At 40.9% G+C, this 16,996-nt stretch overlaps 1 protein-coding gene across 1 annotated transcript in view; it reads left to right on the top strand.

Moving 5' to 3' along the window:
- Positions 1 to 7,917: 7,917 nt before the first annotated feature.
- Positions 7,918 to 16,996, top strand: part of Ispd (isoprenoid synthase domain containing) — a 342,357-nt gene continuing 333,278 nt past the window's right edge. The window contains exon 1 of the mRNA XM_023709846.1: positions 7,918 to 8,211. Coding sequence (XP_023565614.1) covers positions 7,918 to 8,211 — 294 coding nt within the window. The remainder of the gene's footprint in view (positions 8,212 to 16,996) is intronic.

Genomic DNA, 16,996 nt, shown 5'->3' with positions numbered 1-16,996 from the left:
CGCGCGCCCACGTCCCTCGCCCCGTCCCGGTGCCGGGCGCTGGTCCCTGCCGGGCGCTTGTCACTGCCGGGCGCTTGTCACTGCCGGGCGCTTGTCCCTGCACCCGCAAGGACAGACCCGCCAGGCACCGCGGGCTGCGGGTGGAGGCAGGAGTAGACCTGAATCCAAACCTTTCAGTAGTAGAAACGATTTAAGAGTGAAACTGAGGCCAGCACACCCTTTATTCTTTTATATAAAGGGCTGGAGGTCACTAGTGCAAGAAATGTGGGGGGCAGCGGGAGAAGTGTCAGAACAACCAGCGAAGCGGTAGCGTTGAGGTGGAAGGGAGGAACGGAGTATTTTTGTTTTTCTGCACCGAGGAATGTAAAGAGATGGGACACAGGGGAGGCCGAAGGGTGGGCAGGTTTTGCGAGATAACATGTGTAAAGAGCCGTAGTCACCCTTGATGAATGTAATCAGCTCAGTGGTTAATCTGAAACTGGTACAGACTTTGAAGCTGTTCCACTCAGTACATCTCAGTCTCCTGGAGAAGAGTCTCAAACTATCGTAATCACTCACACCCACAGTGTTCTAGTGCCACAGGCGTCGTGACAGCTTAGTTCATATATGCAGGTAATTCTACGGGACATCGTGGATCTTGGCTGGCAGGATCTCTGTCTAATTAGATGGAGAAAGGATTGTACTCATTGAACATTCTTTCCCATGGAAAAAAGTTTTGTCAAAATTTGCATGTTTGTATCTTGCTTCTGAGGCAGTCTGAGGTAGGTAGGCAGTAAAAATTTAATCTTTGAAACTAAAAGAACGTTTGGAAAGGTTTTGTTGATGGAAAATAAGGTGAAAGAACACTTGCTTCCCATTTTCACTTAATTGACAACAGCAGTCATGAAATCCTAACTAATAGCCTTGTAAGGGCACTCAAGTATGATTTCTAACAGCTTATAACCTAAGAGAACTTTGATCCCTCCCCTCTCCCAATCATTTTATTAAGAAGAAACTGGATCAGGGATATTAATCTGTTAGTAGCTACCAATTTCCTGAATTTGTATGGGGAAAGATTGCCCCCCAATCATGTGACCATGATATTATTCGCAAGGATATAAAACTCAACTCCGACTGTAAAATGCACTCAGGTGGTCATGTACCTACTTTCTACTGTTAAGGAAAATTTAGTTCTTGAGTGTGAAGTAGGAAGTTGTGTCCTTCACAACCACTCATGAGAGTCCCCCTGTGCAGTAGGAGAATTTCGGCAGGGCAGTACACCCCAAATCGTGCATGGGATTCCACTGGAGCAAGCATTAGCCACTCTTCTGGGTGCCAATCTAAACCTAAACAATCTGAACATCTTTATCAGCACCCACAATGTTCAAGGTCCTGGCTAGAATTTCATGGGGAAACCTGCAGCTGGCTTGGTCACAAGGTGGTCATGGCACTTTGTGATTTTAGTCAAGACACAGAAAGAGCAAGTGGGGGCGGGAGGGGGGGGAGGAGGGCCACCAGGGGACCTTAGGGAATAAAGATTCCTGCTAGCAGTGTGCTTTCAGGTTTCACATTTGTAAGGAAAGCAAATGTCATTTGGAGGGTTGTTGGCCTGGACTTGCTGCAAAGTGGCTAAGGTGACAGGGCCTATGTGTCAGGAATGAGTGAGAGATGTTTATTCAGTGACCAGGGTTGGAAATGCCTAATGCAGACCTGAGCAGATCTTCCCATAGCTTCTGAGGTTTCCTGAGCTCTCTTAGGTGGAGGACATTGCTTAAGATAAAGTGTTCCTTGATATGATTCATACTTATCAAAAACTTTATTATAATTTGGCCTTCTGTATAAATGTATGGGAAAAAGATGTGCCGTTTTACTGGTAAGAAGCATTCCAGACCCTGTGATAGCAATGTCTGCCCTGTGTATTAATATATTGGTATGTCAGTTCACGTTTCAGTCTCTTTAGTTTGATTAGAGTGAGTTGTTCCGCATACATCAGCCACAGTACACTAAAAAAAAGTTTTGTAGAGCTGCTTGTGGACATTTAGTCTTGTGAATAAAATTTGGTTTCTTTCCTCTCTCTCTCTCTCTCTTGTACTTTAGGGAAGGGTCTACAGGGTATTCAGGGTTTCAGTACTAGATTGGACTCATAGTGATTGTCCTGTTTACAACCTCCCAAGAGCTGGGATTACAGGCATGCTCCACGACACCCAGTCTCAATTGCAGTCTCAGCCCCTGCTTGTAGGCACTTTAATCTGCTGAGCTATTTGGCCAGCCCTATTTATTTATTTATTTATTTATGCTTTTTTGTCTTATTGCTTGAGACATCAGGTTTTTTTTTTTTAACCAAGGTTATAAGGGATGTATGTGTGTGTGTGTGTGTTGTGTATTTCTCAAGGTGTGTTTGTAGTGTATTAACTCATAGTTTATTTAATGTACTGCTTTCTCTTGTTTTTCAGTTTTTTCTCTTGTACTTTAAACATTATTCTGCCCTATATTTCCTGTCCAAATTCTATTGAACAAGATAGGAGAAATAAAAGCACAAATGTTAGTTTAAATGAACGGTATTGTCCTGTGAAGTAAGGTGAGAAAGTAGGACTGGGGTAAGATAGACAGGAGAAGTATGTAGGAAGTAGAATCGGTAGTTCTCAGTGACTTAACTGAATTTAGAAAGAGAAAGGTGTGGAGAATGCTTTTGGTTGAGTGAACAAATTCTGGAGTTTGACCTCAGGCCTCATCAAGAATAAGGTCAAGTCTGAGACAAAGGAAGAACAGAGGGCAGCTGTATTTTGTACTGATCATGTGCTTAGAAGTTTGGGCTGAGTTCCCGAAGGCCCCTATGGGACTCATTCAGAACAAGACCAAGACTGGCCAGCAGGCTGAGGCTTGATGAAAACTAGATGTCTGGGGCTGCAGTAGGGGCATTTTGTTATTGAAGGCATTGGGGACCAGCCCATCACACCAGTTCAATAGCTGGCTGCTGAAAAGGTAGGGTGGGTGTGGAAGCGTGGAAATCCACAGAAGTGACCGCAGTGCAGTTGAGCAGCCAAGTTTCCATGAAGGCTGTCACGATGGAACTGCTGCAGCTTTCTGTTGGAGGCCAAGTTTCTGCAGCCTGGATGACAGTGCTGGAGAGGTGTTAATAGGGCTTTGTATTCCCATGCTTTTTTTAAAAAAAAAAAAAAAAAAATTTAAAAAATGTTTTCCGCTGATCTTATTAAACTGTTTGAACAGGATTTCCTTATATGTAATATTATTTCAGGAGAAAAATCACTTCTGAGATATTACATTTCTTCCTCAAAATGTCTGTAGGTGTTATAAGCTCAGGGCTCAGTTTTTATTTGCTTATGGAATGTGCTAGGAAGGAAATAATGAAGAGAACGTGGTAGGATCACGTTGCTGGGGCTTTGGTGTGGACTTGCCTTCAGCTGAGAGGTAGAGAAGATGTCTTTATTCAGCAAATATTTGTGCAGTAGGCGCTGTGTGAGGTACTTAGGCCTTTCTCAGTCCCATGATTTTACATTATTAAAAGCTTTTTATAGTATTAAAATTTAATTCTATAACTAGAAAAGAATGTGGATAAATCCTTTGAAATACAAGCAGTGCTTATAAAGGCTTGTGAGCGCTGGGAGGATCCTGGGTTGCTGAGCAGAGTAGCATAAGCCTGTTATCTCTCGAGTATCTAAGCCATAGGTATTTTGGCCCTTTCTCCTGTTCTGTGCTCATGTGCCGTGCATTTTAATTTCCCTCCTCTCATTTCTTTCATTTACCCAACAATGTTGGTTTTAACTTCTGAGTTGATGTCTAGATAATCTAATGGATCCTGCAATTTACAGAGGTGGAACACTGGTTCAAATCATTATTTTATATTGAGAGTTGCATACAGTTGAAACAGTCTAAGCCCATAGGTATTTGTGTTTACATCTACTATGACTGTTTCCTGTTTGGAATAGACTGTTGCTTCCTAGCTGTGATAAGGCATTCTGGCGAGATCGGCAGCAAATGAACCGGGGAGTTGAAGACATTTGATGTGTCATTTGCTTTGTCATATGAGAGCCTTTTCTTTTTCTTCCTCTTGCATGTTTTAATAATTAATTCAGTTGATTTCTTTTCATTGGAAATAGCAAGATGATCTCTAAAAGTTGCTTTTAACTGATTATTGTGGTGGACTATGGACTATTTTTTGTGGTGGAAAGTAACAAATGCTTAGGGGGAAAATTAATCCATTGCCTTATGGACAAATCTTGCCATTGGTTGGTTTGCACATGTGTTATAACTACTGTGTTAGAGCGTCATGTCTCGTTAAATAATTGACATAGTTAGATTATTTTTAATGACTTCTTACACATATAAAAGTGGTGGTAAATAATTGATATAGGTAGATTGTTTTTAATGACTTCTTATACATATAAAAGTGGTGGCATATCTAATTTTCCAGAAATCTCTGTATTCATTTATTTAGCAGCTCCTTATTGACATGCAGTCTTTGATGTGAGGAATCTGTCAGTTTTTGTTTATTGCCACATGACTAGCATCTGGCGTAGTACTAGGCAATTGCTAGAAGCTTGGCGATTGCTGAAGGAGCCAGGGAGTACATGGGTGAAGGAATGCCTATGTTTGCTGGAGTTATTAGAAATTATAAGAATTTTGAGTAGTTCATTCTAAAAGCAGCAATGCTGTATAATTCAGCCCTCAAAACATAAATGAAGTGCTGGAGACAAAGTAATTTGGAATGACATTTTCTTTCCTTTTTATTTTTCTGTATTTCAGGGAAGGGTGTACAGGGTGTTCAGGGTCTCACTGCGTAGATTGGACTCGTAATGATCTGCCTGTTTACAGCCTCCCAAGAGCTGGGATTAAAGGTGTGTGCCACCACGCCCAGTCTCAATCTCTGTCTCAGCGTACCCCAGGGGCGGGGCCGGCACGGCAGGCCCGGGGATTGAACCCTCACCCCTGTGCCTGCTTGTAGGCGCTTTAATCCACTGAGCTATTTGGCCGGCCTTGGGAATGGTGTTTTCTTTTCCCAATGTCAGTGGTCTTCTTATTCTGTGACACTGTTAGTGTACTTGCACACTAATGTGAGCTCTAACGTCACATTGAGGTTACAAGAGGGCCCTGCATGTTCTAGCTGTGTGAGCCCGGGTCGGCCACTGCCCCTGTGTTCTCATCAATGCACGCATAATGCTGATTTATCTCACAGAGCTACCAGGGGTGCGAAGCGAGACACTGCTCGCAAAGTGCTCTGTGGAGTCCGTGCAGCTAGCTTAAGTCCCGTATTTCCTTGCTGTTGTTTCTACTGTTAGTGTTTCTGGAAGTCACATCCAGGCCAAGTTCTGAGGTGTACCTTTGGTTTCTATGGGTTGGCAGCCTAGAGAGGCAGAGAAAATGATAAGGGCTACGCAGGGCACTGTGCGGTTTACTAATTCCCTGGAGGGGAATCTTCAGGAAGCAGAGCGGCAGTAACAGAGGGCTTCCACCAGGGGGCTCTGTTTTAGCTGTGAGCTACAGAGCCAGTGGAACTCAAGCAGGAGTGGGTGGGATTCAGTAGAGAGAGATGAAAGAAAAGCAGCCCAGGGCCCCCTTTCTGTAGGAGAATGCGATTCTCTCCCCCAGGGAGCAGCTGGGCTTGCAGCGTGGGAGGAAGAGGAGCCCTGAAAAGACCAGGTCATGTGTAGAAGTAGGCCCAGGCCAGGCCTCCCGCGGCCTTGCTCCAGAGCTAGCAGGAATTTGGCAAGAAAGGATTGGGACACGCTGAAGGGCCCGCAAAGAGGCTGATGCGTTGAATTATGGGAGAGATGCAGTTGAGGAAGAATGACCGGTCGCTGCTGTGACAGTGAGGCCAGAACCAGAGGGCCCTCCTGTGGACAGGGACTGCAGACCAGTTATTTGTCACTCACGAAGGGCTTGATGATCAGCAGAAACTTTACCTTGGAAGTATGCTCTAGCATTGTTAAATTTGCAGGCATAACTACCAAAAAAGTATACGCAGTTCTTTGGCCTTCTGTGACATTTCATTGTTTTTATTTGTGACTAAAATTATCTACCGATGTCAGATCAATTATACAAGTAATCCTGGGTCTCCAAGAACGTGAGGACCTAGACAGCGGTACAATCCAACATCTACAAACAGTGACAGTCAAAAACAACTGCACTGCTTCTGGGCATGCTGATGCGTGTCTGTAATCCCAGCACTCAGTGACGCTGAGGCAGGAAGATGAGTTTGAGTACAGCCTGGACAACTTACTGACCTAGTAAGACCCTGTCGCCAAATTAAAAGATAAAATAAAAAGGGCTGGAGGGCCGGCCAGATAGCTCACCAGACTAAAGTGTCTACATAGGCGGAGTACAGGACCTGGGCTCAATCCTTGGTGTGCCCTGCCGGCCTCGCCCCTGGGTTACACTCAGATGGTGATTGAGACTGGGCATGGTGGCACATGCCTGTAATCCCAGCACTTAGGAGGCTGAAAACAGGAGAATCACTACGAGTCCGATCCATGTAGTGAGACCCTGTAGGCCCTGTAGATCTTGTCCTTTTGTTTTGTTTTATTTTGTGAGAGTAGTAAGGAACACATTTTGTTTTCATCATCATCGAGTCTGTGGTGCTTGCTCAGAGGTTACACTGCTCCAGGTCATTTATTCCTTCTTTAGTGAGCACTTACTAAGAGTTAGGTGCAAGACAATGGAAAAACGGATCAGCTTTGCGCTCAGGAAGTGCTGTCCAGCAGACTACAGAAATAGACTGTTTTGTTGTCTTAATGAAAGATGGCATTTATTTCTATTTCAAGTCCTTTTTGGAATAAAATGATAATATAGAGATCTTTAATGTATTTGTATATTCTTTCTGACTTTTTTCTCATACTGCGAGACAATACGGAAGTGTTACTGTGAAGACTGCATGAGATAAACTATGAAAAAAGCTTGGGCATACTAAGATCCGAATTATTGGTGGCAGTTGTTTTACATTATGTGGTGGTAGTTGATGTATTTTCAAGACTTCGCTGGTCTAGCATGCACATCCAGGGTCCCATGCTAAAAATCCTGTGACATGTTTTAGGAGACATTCACTTAGAGTTGATGTGAGCGGTCAGAGGCAGCTGTCTTATGTGGAGCGCTTGGCTGTGGAGTACTGAACCTTGAGTGCCACTTGCTTGTTCAGTTTAGCAGCAGCTCGCTGAGTTGGACTATCTGCAGTGCAGTAGGTCAGCAGGTCTTTCTTGAACAAAATGTTTATGGCAGAAAAATAGGGCTTTCTAGTTCATGATTCAAAGAACATTTCCTTTAGTTCTACTGACTTACACATAACTGATTACTATGGTATCCCCACTAAACTACATATTTAATCTTTGTGTAGACAAGGTTTGTGTTGAGATGATTTATGCAGCTTTGGTATTTGAATGGCTGGTTGCCAACCTACTGGACCTCTTGAAAAAACAGCTGGCTCTTTTTTTTTTTTTTTTTTGGCAGAACCGGGAATTGAACTCAGGCCCTTGCACTTGCCAGGCAAGCGATTATTCTCCTGAGCTATCTCCCCAGCCCCGCAGCTGACTCTTAGAATTAAAGAATACTTTGATGTCATTGAGGGGAAAAAGTATTAGGAAAAAAACAAAAGCATATTCCATTTTTTTATTCTCTCATTTTACTGATACACTGGTTGTTCAAATTTGAGTAAAAACAATCCTCATGTAGCTGATAAGCGATGTATTGTGTTCTTTATATACCGATGTGTAATGTACTACATGCGATGGGAAACATTATCTCTATCTCTAGTGTCTTGTTTCTTTTCCCCATCTACCTCTTTACTGGGCCTAATAAAAATTCACAGAACTTCTTTAGTTATTAGTTTTCAGTTTTTAATTTCTCTATGTGAATACCATGACATATATTAGTACTCTAGTGTGTTGTTAGCTTTGGGGCTGTCTAAGGATTTGTGCATATGAAAGGTATATGTACTTTCGTTCCAGAGTATGTTGGATAAAGGACATCGTCGTGGCAGTAACTGCAGAGAACACAGAAGTAATGGAAAGTATCATTCAGAAGTATCAGCATAAAGGCATCTCCCTGGTTGAAGCCGGAGTGACTCGCCACAGGTCGATTTACAATGGCCTGAAAGCCTTGGCTGGAGACCAGCCTGGCTCCAGACTCTCCAGGCCCGAAGTTGTTATTATCCATGATGCTGTTAGACCATTTTTTGAAGAAGATGATCTTCTCAGAGTGGTTGAAGCTGCTAAGGAACATGGGGTAAGCATTTTTACTCTTGAGAATGAGAGAAGGGACAAACACTGGGTAGTCTGCTTTGTGGAATTCTGATAGGAAGGCATTTAAATATCATTATTCAGTATCGTTACTGTAACATCAAGTATCATTATTTAAAGTGAGCGCGATGATCCGGAGACATTGTGGTAATGTGTTTTAGGAGTTTTACGGTACTGTAGATTGTGAGACCGTTCTGGAATTGCTTTATCATGAGGTAATATGAGAGATTTGAAGAAGAATGCACTAAGGATGTCAGAGTATAAATTCAAGTGGGATAAAATAAGAATGAAATTCAATAAGCAGTTATATTAAAAATGCTGATGAAATCTTTCAAAAGTGCAGGATACACATAATTAACAACAATGAAAAGCCAATTGAACTCAGTTTTGTGCTTTAATTTTTGGAAGTGATTTATCTTCTAGTAGAAATCACCAAACAAGAGTCTTGCACTGTTTGAAGTAAATCATCCTGAGATGACAAGATTGTTTCCCTTTCTGTCTCATCAAAATGAATACGGGCATCACAGAATCACCTACTATAATCACTGGAGTACGTTTATTCTTTTCTTTCTATTACCAGCTGTGGTAATTGTAAATTTGTAATCTGAATTAGAGACGTAGTGAAAAAAATTATTGCACAGAATTGGTATAATATATACTAGTACTAGACTGTGTATTTGGACAGACCCACCCCCGAATCTCCAGGTTTTCTAATTACTAATGGCATACTGTCTTCATTTCTCTTCACCTCTTTCTACCTGTAAAGGTACAAATAATATTGTAAAGTTATTTTTGGGTTGGAAATTCATTTAGTAATCTCATAACAGGTACAAGAAGCCTTTTGTCTTGCCCCAATTAATTTGCTAAGGATATTATTGTTTTATGTATGATTAATAAAGCACATTAAAATGTGTAACAGTTACTTCTTTTATTGAACATTTGTGATCATTGCTAGTAGAGTGTAATTTTCTTAAATTATGTTCTGATTAACAAATTTAAGATTAAATCACATTATTCATCTTAAAACCAACAGATTGTGTTTTAAAGAAATCAAACTTTTTGGTTATACTTAAGAAATTTGTTCAGAGCTGCAACTTTATAAACTCTTGATTTTGAAGACAACTTCAGAAATATGGTCTGTTTTAAGGCTTCACTTTGATGTTAAAGGATAATTTTCAAAAATGAGTAAAATCATGAGTCTCATATAAATACATGTATTTCTTTATTAAGCATTTCCCTTAATTCATTAATGAGGAGACCAGACAGATGTTACGACTGGTTCAAAATTGAATCCAGATAAATACAAATTCTATATAATAAAGAGGAAGGCTGACATGGATGGAAAACAGGCAAAACTAGGATTTCTGTGGAGGAGTCAGTCGAACTCCAGGAGAGAATTTATTAGCATAGTTATAGGTAAGAAGAATTATTTTGCATTTCTTATTAGCCTTCTGCTTGTAAAAAAGCCCAGGGTCTATCTATCTCCAGCTAATCTGGAAGCATCTACCCTGAGCAATATATTTTTCTAGTGGAGCCATTCAGTAAACTCTTTTGTTTGTTCTGAATTTCCTTACAATATTTGGGGTAGTGTTCCCCTTTCCTCACTTAAATCCAACTCCGACTTCCTGCCAACTCCAATGCTGTTCTGACTTGTAATCATGAAAACATAAATGCAATTGAGGCTTATGCTGGTAGCTGAACTTCTTAAATTGATGGGGAGTATTGGCGTCTTTTCAACTTGTCAACAGAAACCCTGGAAGCGCCATGTGAGTCATGTGCTCCTGAGAGCCCCGCAGACTGTCTCCCATGGCTTCCTTTCCTCTTCCCATTGTTCTCTTATGTAATATTGCAGACTCTGTAATTGATTCTTATTCTTGCTCCAGCTTGCTTGTTTGTGCTCTTACTTGTTCCCAATTTTCCAGTTCTACCCAAAGGTCCCACTAAGACACTTGCTTCATTAAGTTCCACTGACTAGGGGAGCGGTAGGGTGGTTAGGTATGAAGACGATAACTCTGATATTTTTAACTTAGATTCTGTTTTTGAGTTTTAAAGAAATGGGTAGGTAGAGATGTATTACATCAGGAGGCTCAATGTAAGAGTGGCATTGAGCTGTCAGCACACAGAAGCTCAGAAGTGTCTCTGTGTTGAACTAGGCAGGACCCCGTTTTTCTTTTGGTGTCCTAGAGACTTGCTGCTCTGTAGGGCCAGTGGCTGAATTCTTGCAGGAATATGTCTCCCTTTCTGTTGATGAGAGTTGAGGTACAAAATCTGCAGTTTTTTTTCTCTCATTGCTTTGGAAATAGATTACGTCACCATTTCCTGGCTTTTATGCTGCTTTTGAAAAGCCATCTAATTTATAAACTGCATTCTTTTGAAAGTAATATTTTTCTATTTTAATGGTTACATTTTCTTTCTTATAGTTGTTGGTGTCTTATAGATATGGATTTATGTTTTTCTTCTTTGGGTTTATTGTCTTTCAAGAACTTTGAATTGTATCCTTTTATTCTAGAAAATTTTGAACTACTGTAGGATTAAATTTTGATTCTTTGCACCATATTTTCCCTATTTATTTATTCATTTATTTATGTACTTATTACATGGTCTCCCTGTGTATCTTGTTTGTTTGTTCTTGTATTTTTTTTGGGGGGGAAGGGTCTACAGGGTGTCCAGGGTCTTACTATTAGGTCATTCTCATAGTGGTCCGCCTGTTTACAGCCTCCCAAGAGCTGGGATTACAGTGCGTGCCATCACGCCCAGTCTCAATTGCCATCTCAGTGTGCCCCAGGGGCGGGGCTGGCACAGCATGCCTGGGGATTGAACCCCTGGCCCCTGACCCTGCTTGCAGGCGCTTTAATCCACTGAGCTATTTGGCTGGCCCTTGCTGTGTAGCTTGAACTCATAGTGATCCTCCTGTTTTCAGCCTCCCCAGTGCTGGGATTACAGGTGTGCTCCACCACAGCTGGTTTCCATGGCTGGCACAGCACCAACACGGCATGTGGTCCTGGGATTGAACCTGGGTCCTTGCACTTGCCAGTCAGGCGCTTCAACTGCTGAGCTATCTCCCCATCATGTTTGCACCATTTCTTATCTTAGCAATTGTTTTGCCCTCTCCATGGGGGTTATTATATGTATGTGAGACCTTCTTATCCTCTCTTTACGTCTCTCAAGTTCTTCTGCAGCACCCTGTGTTTGTATGCTGCATCCTGGCTAGCCTGTTCTCTGGTTTGTTCACTTTGTAACTGTGTCTTCTAATGTTCTGCTTAAGGATGTTTAACTTTTTAAATATTTTTCAATTCTTTGGAGCTCTTTCGATTTTTATTTTCTTTCCAAATGTGATTAGCCTTTCTTCTGTTTTTGATTTTCCATTTTTGTCTTTTAATAGTTAAATTATATATTGTAGCTAATTATACTTCTTGGTAGTTCTCCAAACTTTTATTTCTTTCCACATCTGATCAGGATTTGTTTCCTCCGTTGCTCTATAATTTGAATTTTCAGCTCATATTTGGCAGCACTTTATCAGGAAGAATCCTTTGCGCAGAGGATGAAAGTAAGGCTGAAGCATGAATTTGTGTTCCTTCTGCCTGCGATTCCAAGCACTTTGCCAACTTAGAGAAACCTTACATTAATGTTGGTCTGAGGCTTTGTAGATCCCATGGTAGTGTTAAGTCAAGTTGTAGGTCTGCCAGAGGCTAAGCAGATTGTCATGACTTCTCAAAAGTGATTGCTCCTGCGGCTCTAGTGACCATCCTGTTTGCTGTATTCCTTTGCATTTGGTTGTTTTTCCTGGTTATACTTTATTATTATTATTGTTGTTATTTTATGTATTTGGTACAGGGTCTGCAGAGTTTCACTACAGAGATTGGACTCGCAGTGATCCTCCTGTTTTCAGCCTCCCAAGTGGTAGGACTAGGCATGTACCAACACACCCAGTCTCAGTGGTAGTCTCAGTGCACCCCAGAGGTGGGGCCGGCATGGCATGCTGGGGATTGAACTCCGTACCCGTGTGTGCCTACTTTAATCTACTGAGCTATCTGGCTGGCCCTCTGGTTACACTTTTTTTTTTTTTTTCTAGGACAGGGTGTACTGAGTCTCACTGCATAGATTGGACTCGTAGTGATCCTCCTGTTCACAGCCTCCCAAGTGCTAGGATTACAGGTGCACTCCACCATGCCCAGTCTTAATTGCTGTCTCAGGGGCAGGGCCAGCAGGGCAGGCCTGGGTATCAAACTCCTGGCCCCTGCATTTGCCTAAGTAGGCACTTCAATCCGCTGAGTTATTTGGCCAGCCCCTCTGGTTATGTTGTTCTTTGTATGTCTTTGTCTGAGGGCCAAACTTCTAACCAAGGAGCACAGACTCAAGAGTTCTAATTCTGAAAACAAAAACAAAACTAAAGCCTCTTAGTAATCCAGAGTACTCCTATCATCTTAATTTCATTTGTTTCTGGCTATTACGTTGTTTGTTACTCCTTTTTTGGAAATTTTGTTGTCAGTTCTTCATGCTTTTGAAAAGTTATCATGTAAAATTCTGTCTTGCATGTTTTTTATGTTAAATTGAAAGCATTTCCAAGATGCCCTCATTGCTATTTGTATTTTCATATTTCTAAGTATAAATTATTCATATTGTTCTGTATAATTATGTCAAAAGATGAATAGCAATGAAGATTTTTTTATTGGGGAAATGTTGAAAAGAGTAAAGTAGGTTAGAACAATGAAATGACCCAAAAGTTGTCTAAGAATCATTTGTATGTCTAGCAGGCTGTTATGTACTCTAAGAATTGCCCATAATTGTATGGATTGGAAATGTGGTGGTATCAGCCCAGCAAACTTTTAAAGACTTATTCTTAGAGGGAGATGCTGTTTTTTTTTTTTTCTTCATCTCTATTATTTTAAAATCTCTTATGACTTCCTGAACTATAATTTATAGGTTAATTATAGTTCTGGTCTGTTTAATAAAACATTTCATTGGCCTTGATCCCAGGTTCCTAGGAAGAAGAATCTGAATACTTGAAATTGTCCGAGGAGTACTAGGGTTCTGCTCTTCCCAAGCCCCTTGGATAGCACCAGAGCTTATTTGAATGAGAGAATGTGACTTGAAATGTGCACTGGTCCTGGTCACCCCCTCCGCACCAGGTAGCTCCTAGGATGGTTTGAATGCTCCAGAGAATTCTCTCCTGTGCTCTGTGCATTCAGGCCCACCCATAACTTCTGACAGGTTCCTAGGAAGAAGAATCTATATTCCCTTCCTATGCCGTGTTCTTTTTCCACAGTACCATATAAGTAGAATCATGTAGTGGGTAATTTTTAAGACTGTACTTTCACTTTGCATAATACATTTGCATGTACGCAGTTCTCTTCCCTCTACCTACTGGTATCTCTTAAATCTCATCTGATTTGCCCTTTCTCCTGAATTCCAGGCCTTTTGTATTCAACTTCCCACTTGACAGAACCTTGAATTTTCCTTTTTCAATGTCTGTGGCATCTTGTACATGTCTGAATCTGTTAATCCTCTTTAATGTCTTGCCTTGAATTTTAGTCTATAGGCAATGAGGGAGTGGCATTGATTCCTCACACTGCACCCCTTCCCAATCAGGTTTAGATTTTTAGAAAGATTAGTAGATTAGAGAATGTGTTTAAGTAAAATTAAAATTAGTTTGGAAGCTGTAGTAATGGCCCTGTTTGGGGGTAATGAAGGTCTACCTAAGCCCTCAGGACTGAGGGGAAGGCAAAGAATGGGTAGACAGCTGCACTGGCTGGCTGGTATGTGAGCCAAGAGATAGCGAGACAAGCATTTGGTGCTTCTCTGTGCCTGGCCTTTGCTGCTGGTGGACCTCGACATTTCTTCTCTTAAGATTTCTGGGCTTCTGCCTTCACCACACCTCTGGTGGGGCTCCAAGCTTCTGTGAGATTAAAGCTTAGATACTGGCTTGCTTCCTGCACATATGTACCTATGGAAATTGTATTTATGTAAGAGATTTAACTGCCTGGGGCTTCCTAATCACTAGTTCCTGGTACATCTTACTGCTTATCTCTTGAGACAAGATTTTCTGCATTTACCTCCTATATTGGATTGAATCTGTGGTACTTAAAAGCAACAGAGATTTTTGTACCTCCAAACCGTTGATAGTGATGTGTGTTCCTGGATCTTCACACCACTGACATTCTGTTTAGCATAATTCTTTGTCCTGTGCTCTGTAGGGTCATTTATAGAATCCCTGTTTGCCTCCTGAGACCCCAGTTGAGAGCCACTAATGCAGCATCGCAGTGAATTTCAAGAGAGAACCTAACCGTTCGACGTACTGAGCATGAGGGTGTATCTTTATTCCTTACAAAGGTGACTAATTGTCTTAATGACTTAATGAGCAATTGAGTATAATGTGGGTTTAAAAATGGCTCTAGTTATTTTGTTGAACAGGTTAAAAATTTTTTAGTCCTGGTAGTATGTTACACAACACTTAAAACCAAAGGGCTTTTTATAGAAATCATTTCTTGTGTAGTAAACTAGTTTTTAGTTAGAAAATATGAGTCATCATCACTATTTCTCCTGAGAAACTGCAATTTCTGTAATTAGAAACATTGATAGCGGAGTGTATCTTTGTAATCTCTGGATTCTGCACTTTACTGTATTTAGCACTGATTAACAGCACCTTGGAAGTCCTATTAAAGTTCATATGAATGCATTTGGAAGAATATGCTTTTCTACTACCTAGTTTTACAACTCTATGCCATGTTTTCTGGGTATGTATTTTAGAATAGAAATGGAAAATCACTTGGCAGAATTAGGTCTCTGTGTTTGGAACTATGTCTTTCAGTGGAATTAGCTACAGCTAATCACTTGTGTTTGATTGGAATCTGTGTACTTAAAATCCAGTGTCTTTCTGTGGGTGGGTGACGTCCTGATCTTTCCTGGGTGGTTGGACTCTGTAGCATGATTGGAGAGGAACTTAGACCTGGATTTGAGTCCTAGACCTAATTAAGCAGTTAGGTGGCAAAGCAGCTGGTTCAGATAACTGGGTGGGAAATTTTAGGCTTCTTTTACCAAGTTCTAATGCCCAGGGTACATAGTCAACTATCCTATGCACCTGCTGTGGGATGAGGTGAATCTTGATTTATTTTTGATGTTGGAAAAGCTACTCCTTGACAAGCTTTTGTTTAGCTTTATTTAAACTACCTCTGTGTGTCTATATATTACCTTTACATATAGTCAGAAGTAGGTGAAACTGATGAGTATATCTAGGAATGAAAATGAAATGATGTTTATTATATAATTTTTGATCATTTTAGAATTAGAGCAAATGTACATTGAGTTTTTTTTTTTTTTTTAGAACACCTCTATGTCTATGCTGGTAAGTTGTTTATTCAATTTATTTGTCAAAAGGGGATAGAATGTTGCACATTTTCATAAAATACTTCCCCGATCTCCTAATTGCCAGTGGTTAGCTTTGAAGATGCCATGCCCTGTAAACATTTATTAAGTAGTCTTTAAATGAGACAACTCACTAAGTAAAACCATAATTATGTGGTTGGAGGATTTTTGTTGTACCTTGTTCTAATTAACTAGAAGACAGATGCCAGAGGAGGCATTTATGTTAGCATGTGCTGCATGGATGGGTTGTAGGTATTGTTCAGTTTTGCCTTTATAAAAGTAAAGGTGTGGTCAGTTACTCTGCCCTTTATTATTTATGTCTGCGGTGATTTTCCGGCATTGACATGTGTCAATGAGTTAGATGAGCTGGAGAGGCCAGTAATCACTGTGGTACTGCGCTATGTAAAGTTGCAGTTCAGAGCTTGTCCCAAGAATCCCTAAGGAGACTCTTTTATTCGGTGACTTGGGAGTGATATTTCCTATAACTTCCCAGATAGCTAATTTCTCATCAATAATTGGCTTTGTCCATATGTGTGTCAGTTTTGATTTTGCAGTTTTCAGAAAGTATCATAGAACTAAGAATTCATTGCTCATGTTGGTTCTGAGATCTGCTAATGGAAACATCTTTGGAGTCAGTGCCTGCTAGCCCCAGCATCTTCCTTGAGGGCGCGTTTTTACTCGGTGGTGAGTGAAGGGCGGGAGGATAAGCGCAACTGTGCCTGGGTGCTCTCTCTGCGGCGCCGCTGGCACTTGGTACATTCGGATCTCTGCGTACTGAATCACTTCTCCTGCTGATCTTGAGGCTTTTGGAGAACCAGAACCTGCTAATTCTTGGAATTTATCAATTCTACCATTGTAGTGTCTGACATATGGATGTTCTTGAGAATCTAGTTGCCATTCGAGACAGAAGCCTGAAAATACATGCTTTTGAGATTTAGAAAAAATAATGAAAGTGTGGAGAACTTCAGAAATCTTTACTTGGTATAGCAAATAGAACATAGTCACTAACTTTAAAACTCTCTCTTCCTCAGTCTCACGGATCCTCCCACCCCCCAGGAGATAAACATTACATGAAATTTATTTTTCTTCTGCTTTTATCTTTAGTTATAACACATTTCCCTAAAGAATGTACTGGTTAACTTTGCATGACTTTTTTTTTTTTTTTTTTTTTCGGAACCGGGGCTTGAACTCAGGCCCTTTGCGCTTGCTAGACAAGCACTTAGTCTACTGAGCTATCTCCTTGGCCCCAACATTGCATGACTTTGAACTTAAATTTTGTATATATGTTGACGCTTCTTTTTTTTTTTCACAGCTGATTAATAGGACAGTTTTGATAATCAATACATTGTACATTGTTATCTTCTTAGTGGCAATCCATAGTACAAGAAGCAGACAGGATATTCTGTCCA

The sequence above is a fragment of the Octodon degus genome, unplaced genomic scaffold (assembly GCF_000260255.1).
Source record: "Octodon degus isolate 3935 unplaced genomic scaffold, OctDeg1.0 scaffold00015, whole genome shotgun sequence".
Classification (NCBI taxonomy): Eukaryota; Metazoa; Chordata; class Mammalia; order Rodentia; family Octodontidae; genus Octodon; species Octodon degus.
This window is presented reverse-complemented; position numbering and strand designations above follow the sequence as displayed.